At 35.1% G+C, this 18,187-nt stretch overlaps 1 protein-coding gene across 2 annotated transcripts in view; it reads left to right on the top strand.

Annotated features, from left to right (window-relative positions):
• DNAJC15 (DnaJ heat shock protein family (Hsp40) member C15) overlaps positions 1-18,187 on the top strand; it is an 85,057-nt gene that overhangs the window by 38,744 nt on the left and 28,126 nt on the right. For both annotated transcript variants that reach the window (XR_006384685.1, XM_044249798.1), the window contains exons 4-5: positions 789-865; positions 9,803-9,873. Coding sequence is in view for 1 of the 2 variants with exons in the window: in XM_044249798.1 (XP_044105733.1) it covers positions 789-865; positions 9,803-9,873 (148 nt within the window). In the remaining variant the exon portion in view is untranslated. The remainder of the gene's footprint in view (positions 1-788; positions 866-9,802; positions 9,874-18,187) is intronic.

The following is an 18,187-nucleotide window of genomic DNA, read 5'->3' as shown; positions in this document are numbered from 1 at the left end:
AACGTTAGTGTTGCTTTCAGTATACATCTAGAATCAGATCACTTTTAAACTAGCTCTGCTCTTACCATGTTCGCACAAACCACTATCATCTCTTGACTAGATTATTGTTGTGTCCTCTTGGCTGGTCTCCTGCTTGCCTCTTGCACCTTTCTTTCTATTTCCCACATAACGTTTAGAGTAATCCTTTCAAAATATAGTCAGATGACATTACTCAGTGCTCTGAGAATAAACTCCTAAATTATTTCTGTTGCTTACAGCCTTGCTCCACCATTCTGGCCCAGTTGCCTCTCTGATTCTGCTCTCTTTCTTGCTCATGCCTTTCCAGCCACCTTTCAGTGACCTTGCAGTCCTTTGCTGGTCTCCCTTGGCCTGTCTGTCTGCTCTCCTGATGTCCACCCCACTTGGTCAGTTCCTTTTCTTCCTTCTTTATCAGCCAGTCCAGGAGGTAAAAAAGATGTGTGTCCTATCAACATTAGTGACTTAGCAAGGTTAGCCAAAGAGAGAATTGCTGCAGAGCTTAGGAAAAGTTCAAGCCTTTTGCTTCTACTGATTTATTTTAATTCTGTTATATCTTAGTGTAGAAAAATTAATGTATTTGAAAGTGAAAAAATTGTTAATTTTTTTAAGTTCATTTTGGTCATAGTTTCTTGTAAAGGCTCATTGTTTAGTTCTCCTCCCTCCACAGATTCAAGTTGACTTCTGGTAAAATGCATAAGCTATGATGGGATTGAGGTCATGCCACCTCATACATGGAACTAATTATTTCATGCTCTTTCTTTCCTGTACAGAGCCTTTCATCCTACTATAAAGGAGGATTTGAACAGAAAATGAGTAGGCGAGAAGCTAGTCTTATTTTGGGTATAAGGTAGGTGTGCTGCATAAGTATTATTTTGTTCTGTGGCCAAGCTTGTTTTGAAAAAAATGAGAAAACATTACAGTAAAGTTATCCTTATATTTTAAGTTATGAATAGGAGGCAGAGGAGAAAATACAAAAATTTTACATTTTAAAACCTCAAATCTAAAAATATATCCTATTCCGCTAAAAATATCAGGCATGACGTAATATGTCTTTATTTATTTATTTATTTTTAAAGTGTTTTTTTATTTTTTATTTTATTTGACAGAGAGATTACAAGTTGGCAGAAAGGCAGGTAGGGGTGGTGGAGAACAGGCTCCTCCCAGAGCAGAGAGCCTGACACAGGGCTCGATCCCAGGATCCCGAGATCATGACCTGAGCCTAAGGCAGAGGCTCAACTCACTGAGCCACCCAGGAGCCCCGTGATTTGTCTTTATTAACAAGGAACTCTGAATACTAATTTCACAGCAATTATCAAAATATCCCTTATTGTGACACTGAATTTTTTTTGGATTTTTTAGTTTCATAATTTGAAATCTATCATTTTTCTGTTATAATATGGGATCTGTCTCACAATTCTTTTTCCATAATTTGACATATAGTATTTTTTTTTTTAAAGATTTTATTTATTTATTTGAGAGAGAGACAGTGAGAGAGAGCATGAGCAAGGAGAAGGTCAGAGGGAGAAGCAGACTCCCCATGGAGCTGGAGTCCGATGTGGGACTCGATCCCGGGACTCCAGGATCATGACCTGAGCCGAAAGCAGTTGTCCAACCAACTGAGCCACCCAGGCGCCCCGACATATAGTATTTTTTATTATAATTGTTTCACCTTAGTAATCTGTTTATTGTGTAACTTTGGACAGTGTAGGAGAAAGTTAATGTTGTGTGATTGCTCTGTGATATTTTCTTAACTTTTAGTATTAAGTGATGTCCCTGCTATAGATTTGCCAGTTGCTAATATTCATTTGTTTACCTTATGATCCTTTAGAACTCACTTAAATTTTTGTGGGGGTTGGTTACAGTATGTCATCTACAGCAGATCTTCTGATAATTTAATCAAACAAGCAAAATAGGTCATAAAGCCCTATGTTGAGATAGTCTTTTAAATCTCTTGTAGATCAGCATGTTTTTAAGACCAAAACATTTAATTATTTCTTTTGACTTAGCAAGAAAGCCAAAGAGGTGGAAAGCAATGGAAACAGCTCTTTCAGCTTGGTGCTTTATTAAATAAGAGATGAATTATCTCACTGGGAATAGGTTTTAGGTAGGGGAAACCAAATTAGGAAGTTGGCTATATTGCTGATTATTATTTGCTTTACTATTATTCAGGATGGCATTTTTATTTTTCCTGAACTTTTATTGGACCCCCATACCATCCATTCATAGTCTTGAAATGTGAATATGAAACTTACTTTAAAACTGAACGTAAAGGTTTTTGAGAATATTAGTTAATATCATCCAAGCCAGTTCTGTTGAAACAGATAATTAGGACTTAAGATTTATGGTTATAAAGGTTTATCCTGTTGAACTAGAAGCTATAGAAAATTTTACAAGGATAATTTGCTGATTAATATGAAGAGTATATCCTCTAATAACAGGTGAGGATGAGTATGAATACTGGTTTTACCATTTACTAGCTATGTAACCTCAATGTCATTATTTGTAAAATAGAGATAAAATAGAGTTTCTATTGCCTAGAATTGTTGTGAGGTTTAGTACATATATAATACATGCATTCTTTGAAAGATTTTCTTTATTTATTTGACAGAGAGAGAAAGAGAGAGAGAGAGTAGGAACACAAGCAGGGGGAATGGGAGAGGGAAAGCAGACCCCCTGCCAAGCAGAGCGCCTGATGTGGGGCTCGATCCCAGGACCCCAGGATCATGACCTGAGCCGAAGGCAGACGCTTAATGACTAAACCACCCAGGTGTCCCAATACATAACATTCTTAGTATAAACATGGCACTTAGTATAAACATGGCACTTAGTAACTACTCAACAAATACCAACTGAACCAAACAGATCCTTCTCCTGGTTCTGTCACTGAAGCACCGCATTGTATGAGCCTCGTCAAGTTATTTTTAGCTCTTCTGCCCTTCAGTTTTGATAGAATTAGTACAATTTAGCCTTGCTGAAATAATATAAAATGATAGGATACCTTTTTATAAAAGTACCAACCAAACAACAGGTGCGAAATAAATGTTGGTTCCTCTTTCTTCCCATCGATATCACCAATGCAGAAGCTAAATATTTACCCTTACTTAACACATTAAATAGAAAGGTAAGCTTTATTTGCTTTCTTCTAGCCCTTTCAATCAGGTAGTATTGTATTTTGAGAAGATTCTTTAAAATATGAATACATTGCCATGGCTCCATTCTCTTGCATTTCTTACTTCCTCTAATCTATCTAGTTCAGTGGTTGACAGACCTCATAGTACATAAAGCTTTATGGACTTTCATGTACAAAACCACGTGTACTGTTCTTTATAGGCAATGTAAGTGATTATCAAGGATAATCTATCAGGTGTAATTATCAAGGATAATATTCAAATGTTGTCCCATATGCTAAATTAAAGTTTAACATCCAGAATAAGATACAACCTACCATGTAAACCGCCCCCCACCAAACACACAGAATGCAGATTTGGATTTTACTGGACTTACAACTTAATTATGTAGTGGTCCACTTTAAGAAATGTTTTTTAAAGCTCCTCTTTTTCTACTTTAACATTTTCTGTAATAACAGTAATGCCTTTGAGTGTTAGTATTTACTAATATAGAGCCATTATTCTTTGAAGGAGTTTGCCTTTTTAATAGCCATTTTCTTTTGGAGGGTGCATAAAATGCATTAAGCCCTATTGTGTATTCAATACTAGATACTACTTTTTTTTAAGATTTTATTTATTTATTTGACAGAGAGAGAGAGACAGCAAGAGAGGGAACACAAAAGGGGGAGTGGGACAGCCTTCCCGCTGAGCAGGGAGCCCGATGTGGGGCTCGATCCCACATAGTTTCTGCTCTATAGTTTAGTGTCTACCTAAGGAGACATATCAAATATATACAGAACAACTAGAAAACATAACTAATAAAGGAAAGCAGTACTACAGAGCACCACAAAAGAGAATGATAAATGTATATTTACTACAAGAAACTAAACATACTAGAATTTTAAAAAATAATGTATTTTTCATTTCTTAGTGGGCAGTAAAACAATAAAGTCTTCATAGCCCTGGTGTAGTGTTTAGTGACTTCTTTTTCAAACTTAGTAGTCTTTAGAATCAGAGAGTGTCTTGATTGGTTATCTGGGAAGTATCTGCAAACCAGTAAAGTAAGTTTGAAATGGTTTCCCAGATGACTTTCATAAACAGCCAAAAGGAATACCCTACTAGTCCTTACAGAAAAAGGCTTTTTTAATTATTTTTTTGGAACGAACTAAACTTTTTTATTATTCAAAAATGTTTTTTAATTTAAAAATTTTCCTTTCATTTTTTTGAGATATAATTTACGTATAACGTTGTATATATTTATTTTTAAAGATTTTATTTATTTATTTGACAGACAGAGATCACAAGTAGGCAGAGAGGCAGGCAGAGAGAGAGGGGGAAGCAGGTTCCCTGCTGAGCAGAGAGCCCGATACGGGGCTTGATCCCCAGACCCTGGGATCATGACCCAAGCCAAAGGCAGAGGCTTTAACCCATTGAGCCACCCAGATACCTCTAACGTTGTATATTTAAGATGAATTACATAGTGATTTGATATATGTATAATATGTATAGATTGCAAAATGATTGCTACAAAAACTTTAGTTAACAGCCTTCACCTCACAGTGTTACAGATTTGTTTTTTCTTATGATGAGAACTTTTAAGATCTACTCTTTCAGCAACTTTCAAACATGAAGTACAGCATTGTTAACTGTAGTCACTATGCTGTGCATTCCATCCCCAGGACTCACTCATAACTGTAAGCTGGACCTTTTGACTACCTTCACCTATTTCCCCTGCCGTCCTACTCTTGCCTCTGGCAACCACCAGTCTGTTCTCGGTTTCTGTGTTTTGCTTTTTCAGATTTCCCGTATATATGAGATCATACAGCATTTGTCTTTCTCTCTCTCTCTGACTTATTTCACTTAGCGTAATGCTCTCAAGGCCCGTTCATGTTGTCAACAAATAGCAAGATTTTCTTCTTTTTTAGTTGATGGACACAGATAGTTTCCATGTCTTGGGTATTGTAAATAATGCTGCAGGGATCATGAGGGTGCAGATATCTCTTGGAGACAGTGATTTTATTTCCTACAGACACATACCTAGAAGTGGAATTGCCGGGTCATAAGGTAGTTGTTCTATTTTTAATTTTTTCAGAACCTCCATACTGTTCCATAGTAGCTGTACCAGTTTACGTTTCCATGAACAGTGTGCAAAGGTTCCCTTCGCATCTTTCTAACACTTATTTATCTCATCTTTTTTATGGCATTCATTCTAGAAGCTGCGATGTTGTATCATTGTGGCTTTGATTGCATCTCCTTGATGATTAGTGATGCTGATCACCTCATGTACCTGTTTGACATTTTCTGTTTTTTGTAAAAATGTCTAGTCAGATCCTCCACTCATTTGGAAATCAGATCTACTTATCTATGTATCTAGCTATGCTGTACTATTGATTTGTATGAGTTCTTATTTTGGCAATAACCTCTTATCAGATATATGATTTGCAGATATCTTCTCCTTATTTCATAGGTTAATTTTTTTCATTTTTTTAATAGTTTTCCTTGCTGTGTAGAAATTTTTTTAAAGTTTGATGTAGTCCCAGCTGTTTAATTTTGTTTTCTTGCCTTTGCTTTTGGTTTCAAATTTAAAAGTTACTGCAAAGACTGATGTCAAGGAGCTTACCCCCTGTATTTTTTTCTAGGAGTTTTATGGTTTCAGGTCTTTATCAAGGCTTTAATCCATTTTGAATTGATTTTTGTGTGTGGTGTAAGAGAAGGGTCCAGTTTCATTACTTTGCATGTGGCAGTCCCGATTTCCCAGTACCATTTATTGAGGAGACTGTCTTTTATTTGTTTTATGTTTTTGTCTCCTTTGTTATATGTTAATTGACCATATATGTATGGATTTATTTCTGGGTTCTCTCTTCTCTTCCATTGATGTATGTATCTGTTTTTTAATCTAATACCATGCTATTTTGATTATATTTTAGCTTTGTAATATAATTTGAATTTAAGAAGTATGATGCTTTGGGGCGCCTGGGTGGCTCCGTGGGTTGGGCCGCTGCCTTCGGCCCAGGTCATGATCTCAGGGTCCTGGGATCGAGTCCCGCATCGGGCTCTCTGCTCAGAAGGGAGCCTGCTTCCCTCTCACTCTCTCTGTCTGCCTCTCTGCCTACTTGTAATCTCTGTCAAATAAATAAATAAAATCTTTAAAAAAAAAAAAGAAGTATGATGCTTTGTCCTTTCCCAAGATTGCTTTGGCTATTTGGAGTCTTTGTGGTTCCATATAAATTTTAGGATTGTTCCATTTTTGTGAAAAATGCCTTTGGAATTTTGATAGAGATTTCATTGTATCTGTAGATAGCTTTGAATAGTATGGGCATTTTAACAAAATGAATTATTCCAGTCCGTGAATGTGGGATATCCTTCTATTTATTGGTGTTTTTAATTTCTTTCATCAATGTCCTACAGTTTTCAGTGTATAGGTCTTAAGCTTCCTAGTCCAATTTATTTCTAGGTATTTTATTCTTTTTTTTAATGCAATTGTAAATGGAATTTCTTTCCTGATAGTTTATTAGTGTATAAGGGGCAACAGATTTTTGTATATTGATTTTGTATCCTCCAACGTTACCAAATTTGTTGATTAGTTCTAACAGCTTTAGGGTTTTCTTTATGTAATAATCATGTCATATGTACTTTTCCTTCTTTGTTTCTGATTTGGATGCCCTTCATTTCTTCTTGCCAAATTGCTCTGGCCATGACTGCCAGTACTATGTTAGAAAAAAGTGGTGAGAGCATACAACCTTGTGCTGTATCTGATTTAAGAAGAAAAACTCTTGAGCTTTTCACCATTGAGTATGATATTTGCTATGCATTTGTCATATGGCCTTTATCATGTTGAAGTATGTTCCCTCTATACTGAATTTGTTGAGATTTTTTGTCATGAATGGGTATTGAATTTTATCAGATGGTTTTTCTACATCTTTGGAAATGTCATAATGATTTTTATCCTTCATTTTGTTTCACATTTATGGTGTTTTACATTGACTGATTTGTGAATGTTGTACAATCCTTTCATCCCTGGAATAAATCCTACTTGTTCATGATATATGATCCTTGAATGTTTTGTTGAATTTGACTTGCTAATATTTTGCTGAAGACTTCGGTATCTGTGTTCATCAGGGAAATCGGCTTGTAATTTTCTTCTAGTGTCCTGTCTACATGTGGTATCAGGATAATGCTTGCCTCATAAAATGAGTTTGAAAGCATTTCCTCTTCTATTTTTGGGAAAAGTTTGAGAAGAATTGGTATTCTTTAGATGTTTGGTATATTTCAGTGAAGCTTTCGGTCCTGGGCTTTTTTTCTTTGTTGGGAGGTTTTCGATTAGTGATTCAATCTCACTGTTAATAATTGGTCTTTCCAGATTTTCTTTCTTCCATTCAGTCTTGGTAGTTTATTTCTTCTACGTTGTCCATTTTGTCAGTGTATAATTGTTGATAGTAGTCTCTTATCATCCTTTGTATTTCTGTGGTATCTTTGTAAAGTCTTATTTCTTTAATTTCTGATTTTATTTGAGTCCTCTCTGCTTTTTTCTTGTGAGTCCAGCTAATGGGTTGTCTGTTTTGTTTATCTTTTTTAAAAAAACACAGCTCTTAGTTTCATTAATACAATAAAAGATAACCTTTTATTGTCTTTTTAGTCTCTCTTTCATTTATTTTACTCTGGATCTTTGTTATTTCCTTCCTTCAGCTAACTTTATTTTAGTTTAGCCTTCTTTTTTCTACTTCCCTGCATCATAAAGTTGTTTATTTGAGTTTTTTCTTTTTTCTTAATGTAGGCATTTATTACTATAAACTTACTATAAACTTTCATCTTAGAACTCCTTTCGCTGCATCCCATAAATTTGTTGTTATATTTCCAGTTTCATTTCCATTTGTCTCAGGATGTTTTTTCTCTTTTGATTTTGTCTTTGACTCAAGACTTTTTTTTACTCATAGAAGAATATTTTATATGCATATTCAGCAATTGATAGTATGTTTTAACATGCTTGCTGATCTGTTATTTCATCTCAAAAGATTAGAAGTGTAATTAACTGTCAAGGAATAGCTAGACTGGAACAATGGCAGAATCAAGGGTTCACAGCTGATAGCAAGGGGGGCAGTGCTAAATAACAGACAGAGGAACTTAAATGGAAGGCATTGGAGGACTCTTTAAGGGTGACAAATCTCTTCAGACCTTAAGAATTTCTTTGCTCTTAATTTATACTCAGATTAATACTATTGAGTCATTCAAGAAACATTAGGTGATTTATACTATATTTCTAGAAGTGGGACATATGTAATATATTTTCATAAATATGCTTTATCTTTATGATAATAACTAAAGACTAGTTATTCTTGAACACTTTCAATGCTATCTCTCTGCTAGGTTATGCTAATCTTCTTACTTACATTATCTAATTTATTCTTAAAATAATCCTGGGAGGTAGTTTAGAATGTTCATTTTACTTATGAGAGAGTTTTCGCTCAGAGTTTAAGTGAGCAGGACAGAGTGGAATCAGGATGTTGAACCTATGTCTGACGAACTCTAAAAGAATCTGCTTTTTAGCCAGTACAATGTGGTTCATCCATACAAATTAAATTACTTTGAGGTTTGCAACAACCACTCTGTACTTTACGTCAGCTGCTATTATCCCAGTTTGAGGCCCAAAAGAGTAATTTAGATAAAATCATATAGCTATTAATTAGCAATACCAGAATTTTGTTGTTGGTAAGTGTTAATTTTGTTTCCTTGCCTGGAAAATGTACTAGTGAGAAACATTTCCAATACCGGATAAATTAGTTTTTATTGAAATAATTTTAAGTTGATTTAACTTTCTCAATTTTTGTCTCTAGCAAGGGCTTCTCCCATACATTTCTTACAAGTCAAATAAACTACGAGTCATGAAGAGTTTTGAGATGCTCTGTTGAAATATAATAATTAATAAAAACTAACTGTTTTGGAACCCTTGCTACATTCCAGGCACTGTTCTAGCACTTTGAAGGTTTTAATTAATTTAATCCCTACAGTCTCTCTATGAGGAATATGTTGTTCCTAGCCATGTTTTATAATGAGGAGATGGGAGTACAGAGAAGTTAAGAATTTGACCAAGTTTAGCCCATCCTAAGTAGCAATGGAAATGAAATCTGGCTGTCTAGTATCTCTGGAGTCTGGATACCTGTCTGTAACACTTTTTAAGCTGCCTTCCCCCAGGTAACTTGAGGCATATGTTTTCAAACTCAGTCTAGTCTAGAGAAAATGCCCCTCCTACCTTGTATGCTGTTTTATTTATTTATTTATTTTAGAGAGAGAGAGAGAGAGGGAGAGAGAATCTTAAGCAGATTCCACACAAAGCCTAGAGACTAACTCGGGGCTGGATCTCATGATCCTGGGATCACAACCTGAGCTGAAATCAAGAGTGGGTTATTTAACTAACTGCCCCACCCAGGCACCCCATTGTGTTTTATTTTTTAAATTGATTGAAAAAAGAGACTGACATTAAAAAGGAAGAAAAATATATGCATCAATCAACAGTTTATTTTGATGGTTAGTAGACTTAAGTGACAAGCTGTAATTTCATATTTATCCACAAGATGGTGAAATTCTCATTAGTTTTTAATTCCTTGAAACCCATATAAACTGTTAATTTATAATCTGCATTTGACACTATTTATTATAAGCACTTTAATTTCTTTTTACAGCCCATCTGCTGGCAAGGCCAAGATTAGAACAGCTCATAGGAGAATTATGATTTTGAATCACCCAGATAAAGGTAAGTAAAATTCCTATTATTCATAAAATGTGCATCTGAATCTGCTCTGAATTCCTTTCAGTTTACTTAAACTCATTTTAAGTGATACATATAAGTGATATATATATATAAATATATGTATATATACATATATTTGAAATGGAAGTTTATATGCCACATGTACTGTGATTTTCTTATAAATAAATAAGCTTTTGGATTGAAGTTAAGTAGCCCACAGAAGTGGTGGATTCATATTAGTGCTTTCAAGAACTTAGTTACTGATTTTTATATATGTGTACCTAGCCTCTGTGTGAGGCTCCTAGCATTTTGACTGGGAAAGAGAAAACATGAGTTGTGAACTCTTGTGTAAACTGATATGGGCATCGTGAATTATGTTTGTTTAACCTTAAACATAAAAGCATAAGATTTAGAGGATATCTTCTAAATCTCTGTACTATGTCATAGATAATTCTAAATTTCTTAATTTTATTCTGGAACGCTCTGAGGCTGAGCCATTTGTTTTTAACTGGCCAGGTTTTTAATGTAAATTTATCTTACAGAAAGACAATTATTATAACTTTAACTACACTACAGCTGCTTGAGAGAGAAAGCCCATATGTTCATTACTGTTTCTTCTCTAAAATAACAGATGGTAGAAAGTTGCACTGTATTTCAGAAGTCAAGGGTGCGGAAAGGGGAAAGAGAGTAAAGGGTTTTTTGGATTCTTATTTACAGACTTTCAGTTTTCTAATATTTTGAAAAAAATTAAAAACAAATTTTAGATTTTTGCACATCATAACTGACACCAAAGTAGGACACTCTTTTTCAGTCTTCTCACTTAATTATGTACTATAAAAATTCTTTTCACTAAACATCATCTTTGGCTTTTTATTTGCTGTTGAAATTTGCTGTTCTTTAGTATGAATAAACAAGAGATTAAACTTTGAAAAGAGATTTTGCTTAAAATTTCTAAATAGCCTCAACAGTTACTGAACGATCCACTCAACTAATTTACTTCGCATTGTGGGCTTTCAGAGTGATTGACTCAGAAAGAAATGTGTTTAAAGTGCCTGCTTGAAACCCTCTGTCTCCTACTAAACATCCTTTGTCCTTTCCAGGTCAAGTGTATGCCCTTCTCTGATTGATTGCAGTAGGATCAGGCACTCATGTCTTTCAGATGATTGACAAGTTGTTGATTGTGCCTACTGGGAAGGAAGCAAGTTCTAAAACGTATCTAAGAGAAATTGTATTTTTAGATACCTTTAGTAAAGAAAGAAAATGTGTGTCCTGTGAGCCAGTAGTATTTACAGAATTACTTGATTTACTCTGAGGTTATATATTTATCAGAAGTGGGATTGATTGCCTGTAGTATGCTTATTGTTACCTGTTCTGGCCCTGTACAGGTAGCAGGATGTAAGGGAATGAACCTGGAAGCCAAAGGCTGATGTTTTTCTCTGGCTTCTGCCTTCTAACTACCAGTATGACCGTGAATACTCCCTTAACCTCTCCAAATGTCAATTTTATCTTCTACAAAATGAAGAGATTTATTTTTAAAGTCCTTTTTGTTAAGTAATATAGTATCTTTATATGCCTATTCAATTAATGAAGAACCTGTATCCTATATTTCTATTCAGATCACATTTTTCACTCCAGAAAGATGCTTTTAATCATTTTGGATTATTGTACCCTCTAGGAATGTATTAACAACTGGACATTTTGTTCATATAATTGGTCATTCACCCACAATTTTAAAAACATTTGGAGTTTCAGAGCTCATAGATTCCCAACACCCACACATAAGCTCACAGTTAAGAACTCTTACTCTAGTAAAAAGTAGGATAAACTTAAGGAATATTGGCATTACTGGAGGGAAGGTATTCATGGATGATGGAGTTGGGAGATGATAATGCATAAATCCTGAAATGGTGTCTTGAGAAGGAAGGTGGTTTGTTTTTTTTCTTTTCTTTTCAATGAGAAGTTACCATATTTTAACAAGAATGTCTCATTGTCCTTGGATAGAGAAAGCTAGAAGTATTGGGGGAAATATGAGAATAGGCAACTTTTAATTTTGTCTACTCTTTTTCCTAATTCCTTACCGTATTTGCTTTGGCCAGGTCAGCACTGACCGAGAATTATATAGGTAGTTTCAAAAACTTAAATCCTGTACTCCATGCTTCTGAAATTCATGAATGTACCCCCACTTCATCCCCAAGTCAGTTTTCTTCTGGTTTTGCTGCCAGCTAGTAAAACAAAGTTAGAACTTCAGATGTGTGATCAACTATAATTTATCACACATTTCATTATCAGTTTTTGCAAAGAAGGTGACATAAGAAAATTAGGTGTGGGGATGGCTGAAAATAAATTTTTTGTAACTAGTTTTAAATGAGCATTCACATGTGTTTTGGTAAAAAGTATATTTTGCTATTCAGTTTAGTGAGATAAAATCTCAGTTGATCTAATGCTTTCAGGTTAATATCTTTTAGGTTATGCTTTTTTAAATTGCTGAAGAGAGAGGTTAATTATTAGGAAATAAGCAGTTCATATTATACTTAATATAAAGGAAGACAGACTAGGTAAATTTGAAAAGCTGTAGAACCTCAGTGATCTCTTATAAACTCTCTAATTCAGTGCTACTCAAAAGTATAGTTTGCTTGTTCACATGGGCCAATTTGTTACCGGTATGCAGTGAGTTAAGAACAGAAGTCAAAAGAAACCCTTATGGCCGTTTGACATTGTAGTAACATCCAAATGTGTGATACCTTTGTAATTTGTAATTACAAATTTACCACAGAATGGAAATTTCTTTACAAGTGCGTCTTCACCATAGTTTGAGAGACACTGATCTGAACAATGCTGCCTACTAAGTCAAGACTTAGTCAAGTTTCTGCTGTATCATGGGGACAATGTCTGATTAGTTATCCTTAAAGATTTTTAGTGGTGGAGAGCTTCCTGCTTTATAGGAAGCCTGTAGGTAGGCAGCTCTAAGTACTAGAAAGTTCTTCCTTATATTTAACTGAAATCTGCCTGCCTATAGCAGAGATTCTCATTCCTTTTTCATTTATGCCCCCTTTCAATGAACCTACAGTACTGTCACTCTTCTTTAATTATATTTAAATAGGGCTCCTGGATGGCTCAGTCGGTTAAGGGTCCTGGGATTGAATTTCACATTGGGCTCCCTGCTCAGCGGGGAATCTGCTTCTCCCTCTCCGCTGCTTGTGTTCTCTCTTCTCTCTCATGTGCTCTCAAACAAATAAATAAAATCTTTTAAAAATAGGATTTAAATAAAAATTAAAAATTGGGGGCGCCTGGGTGGCTCAGTGGGTTAAGCCACTGCCTTCAGCTCAGGTCATGATCTCAGGCTCCTGGGATTGAGTCCCGCATCGGGCTCTCTGCTCAGCAGGGAGCCTGCTTCCCTCTCTCTCTGTCTCTGCCTGCCTCTCCATCTACTTTTGATCTCTCTCTGTCAAATAAATAAATAAAATCTTTTAAAAAAATTAAATATTGGGATTAAAAACAAATCAAAGTGAAGGGATTTTCACTAATTACTCTCATTATAGAAGAAGCTAAATTTGACAGAAAGTCCTGGTAATATATTACGATTTATTATGATATAGTACATTTAAAAGGTGTATTGTAAACATTTACAAAAAGAAAGACATGATCACCAAGAGTCAAAATGAATTCACTAAGAAAAAGTCATGCCTAATTAGCTTGGTTTCCTTTTTTTGATAGCTGTAACTAGACTATTAACTTCTTTCAAAGGTCTCATCTTTTCTTCCCCTTATTTTAACATTTTAATTAGACTTAACATTTTGTATTTAATAACTGTTTTGGTAAAAGTATAGTTTTATTTTATCCATATTCATTTTCTTTGATAAATGGTGTGATCTTTAAAAGGTAAAGAACATGGCCTATTCATTTTTATAATCTCTATTGCTGACACTTAAACTTTTAATTTTTTTCATGAATGAATGATTAAGCAAGTGAATAAAAAGATGGTATACAAAGAAAATGTACAGGTAAAATAGAATTGAGATTGATAACTAATACATAATGATCATATGAAAAATTTTAAAGATTTATTACACTGATATGAAACAACCTATAATTATTCTTTCATTCATTCAGAAAGCATTTACTCAACTTCTCTAATGTGCCAGATACTGTGGTAAATCTTAGGGCTTTAACTGTAAAACAGGACAACTACATCCTTGTCTTCATAGAGCCTGTATGCTGATGGAGGGACAGACAAAAAACAAGTAAACCTATTTCACATTGTAGTAAAGGATGCAGCAGGCAGAGATATAGAATATGAGAAAGAGGCAGCTTAACATAAAGTGACTGGGAAGACCTCTGTGAGGAGAGACTTAAAGGATAGAAAGAAGCTATCTCTGTGAAGAATGGTTGGAAGGTTGGGGAACTAGCATATGCAAAGACTCTAAGGGAAGAAAGAAAATAATGAGCTTAAGGCCTTGAAAGAAAACTAGCTTGCTAGAGATGTAATATGTAAGGGGAGAGATAGCCTGAAATGAGGTGGTGTTCACATTTTGAAAACTGCAGGTATGCTTTCTGATAATGAAACACACATATGTGCTGTGTAATACTTGAACTTGATTCTAAAGTCAGTGGGAAGTTTCCGTTAGCTTTTAAGCAGTAGAGTGATATAATTTAATTTACTTTTTAAGAAATCACTTTTCTCCTCAATCTTTCCTTACTTCTTTTTATTTTTAAATATACTTCATATTGAAGTATATAGTCATAAAAGTGGACAAATCATTAAGTATATATCTACGTAAATTTTTACAAACATCTGTATAACCAGCCTCCAGGTCAAGAACTAGGACATCATCACCCTCTGAATCCCCTTCATGAGCCCTCCCAGTCTGCTTTATCCCTAGAACGAACATTGTCTTGATTTATAATATCATAAGTTAGTTGTGCCTCTTTTGAATGTGTGTAGTCATTTGCATCTGGCTGCTTTCAGTCAATATTTATCCTTGTGAGAATCATCTATATTGTAATGTGGAGCAGTAATGTGTTCATTCTCATTGATATAGAGCAGCCTTAACAAAGTAAACCTAATCTTTTGGTACCAGTTGAGACCTGATTTGTGACCCATTATGTGATCTATTCTGGAAAATGTTCCTTCTGCACTTGAGGAGAATGTGTATTCTGTTGCTTTAGGATGGAATATTCCGAATATATCTGTGATATCCGTCTGGTCCAGTGTGTCGTTCAAAGCCCTTATTTCCTTGTTGACTTTCCGCTTAGATGATCTGTCCATTTCAGTGAGGAGGCTGTTAAAGTCCTCTACTATTATTGTATTATTATCAGTGTATTCTTTGATTTTGTTATTAATTGGCTTATGTAATTGGCTGCTCCCATGTTAGGGGCATAAATATTTAAAATTGTTAGATCTTCTTATTGGGTAGACCCTTTAATTATGATAGAGTGTCCTCCCTGCCTCCTTCTTACTACAGTCATTGGTTTAAAATCTAATTTGTCTGATATAAGGATTGCTACCCCAGATATCTTTTGATGTCAATTAGCATGATAAATGGTTTCCACCCCTTCACTTTAAATATGGGGGTGTCTTGGGGACCTAAAATGAGTTTCTTGCAGATAGCATATTAATGGATCTTGCTTTTTTATCCAGTCTGATACCCTGTGTCTTTTTTTTTCCAATTTATTTATTTTCAGAAAAACAGTATTCATTATTTTTTCACCACACCCAGTACTCCATGCAAACTGTGCCCTCTATAATACCCACCACCTGGTACCCCAACCTCCCACACCCCCGACCCTGTGTCTTTTGATTAGGGCATTTATCCCATTTACATTGAGAGTAATCATTGAGAGAAAGGAATTTAGTGCCATTGTATTACATGAAAAGTGATTGTTAACTGTATATGGTATCTGTTTCTTTCTGGTCTATGCTACTTTGGGGCTCTTTCTGCTTAGAGGATCCCTTTGACTATTTCTTGCAGGGCTAGTTTAGTGATCACAAATTCTTTTAGTTTCTGTGTGTCCTGGAAGATTTTTATCACTCCTATTTTGAATAACATCCTAGCTGGATAAAGTACCTTGACTCCATATTTTTCTCATTTAGCACCCTGAATATATCATGCTGGCCCTTTCTGGCCTGCCAGGTCTCTGTGGGTAGGTCTGCTGCCAATCTAATGTTTCTGCTATTGTAGATTATAGAACTCTTGTCCTGAGCTACTTTTAGGATTTTCTCTTTGTCAGATTTTTAAGTTTTACTATTAGATGTTGCGGTGTTGACCTATTTTCATTGATTTTGAGGGGGGATTTCTCTGTTTCCTTCCCCAGATTAGGAACATTCTCTGTCACAGTCTGCTCCAATATACTTTCTGCCCCCCCCCTTTTCTTTTCTTCTGAGGTCCCAATTATTCTAATATTGTTTCTTTTATCTTTTGAATTCTCCCCTCATGGTCCACTCGTTGCTTATTACTCTTTTTCTCAGCTTCCTTATTCTCCATCATTTGGTCTTGTGTATCCCAAATCCCTCTTCTGCCTCATTTATTCTAGCAGTTAGAGCCTCCATTATTTATTGCATCTCATTAATAGCCTTTTTGATTTCAATATGGTTAGATTTTAGTTCTTTTATTTCTCCAGAAGGGGATTCTCTAGTATCTTCTATGCTTTTTTTCAAGCCCAGCTAGTATCTTTATAATCATTATTCTGAAATCTAGTTCCAGCATCTTACTTATATCCATACTGATTAGGTCCTTTGCAGTCAGTACTTCCTCTTGTTCTCTTTTTTGAGGTGAGCTTTTCCATCTTGTCATTCTTTCCAGAGAAGAATAGATGAATGAAAGAACAAAATACTAAAATGGTAAAAACAACCCCAGAGAAATAGACACTAAACAAATCAGAATCAACCTGAAACCAGAGTTGGGGGAGGAGAAAAAAAAGAGATAAAGAGAATATAATCAGACAGGTGAGCAGAATAGAGCAGTAACTGGATTCTGTGTGTAGTTTGGTCTGCTTTTTAGAAAATGAGATCCCATAATTAGAAAGAAAGAAAAATTTATCTGTGTACAAAAATAAAATTAAATACAAGGAAAGGTTAGAATGTCTCTGTAAAAGTGGAAATTAAAAGCAAGGAAAAACAAAAAGAGAAAAACCCTTTAAAAGGGAAGGGATATAAACACACAGGTGAACAGAACAGAATAATACACTATCTTCTGAGGGTATTTTGGTCAGTTTGTTAGAAGAAACTACATCTCAAAATTGTAAAGAAAAATGTATATTAAAAAATAAAATTAATTAATTACTATAAAAAGGATAGAATGTAACTGTAAAGTTACTTTTTTTTTTTTAAAGATTTTATTGTTTATTTGTCAGAGAGAGATTGAGTAGCAGGCAGAAGGAGAAGTAGGTTCCTGCTTCAGCGCAGCAGGGAGCCTGATGCGGAACTTGATCCCAGGACCCTGGGATTATGACTGAAGCCGAAGGCAGGCACTTAATCAACTGAGCCACCCAGGCATCTCTAAAGATGAAAATTTTAAAAGACTTTAACAAAACAAAAAAACAAAAACAAAACAAAACAAAAAGCAAGAAGACAAAGAAAAGAAAAAAAAATCACAAAACAACAAAAAAGGGAATATGGTCAGACAGGTGAATAGAACAATGCCATACACTAGATTTTGGATGTATTTTGGTCTGTTAGAAGAAACTGCATCCCAAAATTTTAAAGAAAGAAAAACTTATATATATACACAAAAATAAGATTAAATACAATGAAAGGGATACAGTATAACTGTAAAAATGAAGATTGAAAAAGATTTAAGAAAGGAGTTGATAAGAAATTGGTTGAAAAGGGAAAGAAAAAATACTTTTTTTAAACTTGAACTTAATGGATTAAATAACCATGGGGAAAAAGCCATGAATTCTATGTGCTGTATTCCCTTCATGCTGGAGTTCTGCAGTTCTCATTGATCAGTAAACTTGGTCTTGGCTGTATGTTCCTGCTGATCTTCTGGGGGAGGGGCCTATTGCAGTGATTCTCAAGTGTTTTTGCCTCAGGCAGAATTGCACCTGTTTCCTCTGTTTGGCTTTCATTCCCTGAAGGCTTTCTGTGCAGCTTTAGAGGATGAGAATGAAAATGGCGGCCTCCCAATCTCTCCCAATCTCTGCCGAGAGCTGAAAGCTTGAGGTCACACTCCATGTTCACCAGGTCACTGGGTTTCTATCTCTAGCACACAGCCCATTTGGAATCTCCAAACCCTGCAGACTCCTAGGGGAGGAAATTGGGGGTGATCTTGCTGGTTCTCCTGCTTATTGGGCCCCTGCTCAGGAGCAGTTGCTTAAC

The sequence above is a fragment of the Neovison vison genome, chromosome 5 (genome assembly GCF_020171115.1).
Source record: "Neovison vison isolate M4711 chromosome 5, ASM_NN_V1, whole genome shotgun sequence".
Lineage (NCBI taxonomy): Eukaryota > Metazoa > Chordata > Mammalia > Carnivora > Mustelidae > Neogale > Neogale vison.
The sequence above is the reverse complement of the archived record's forward strand: the minus strand, read 5'-3'. Positions and strand labels throughout refer to the sequence as shown.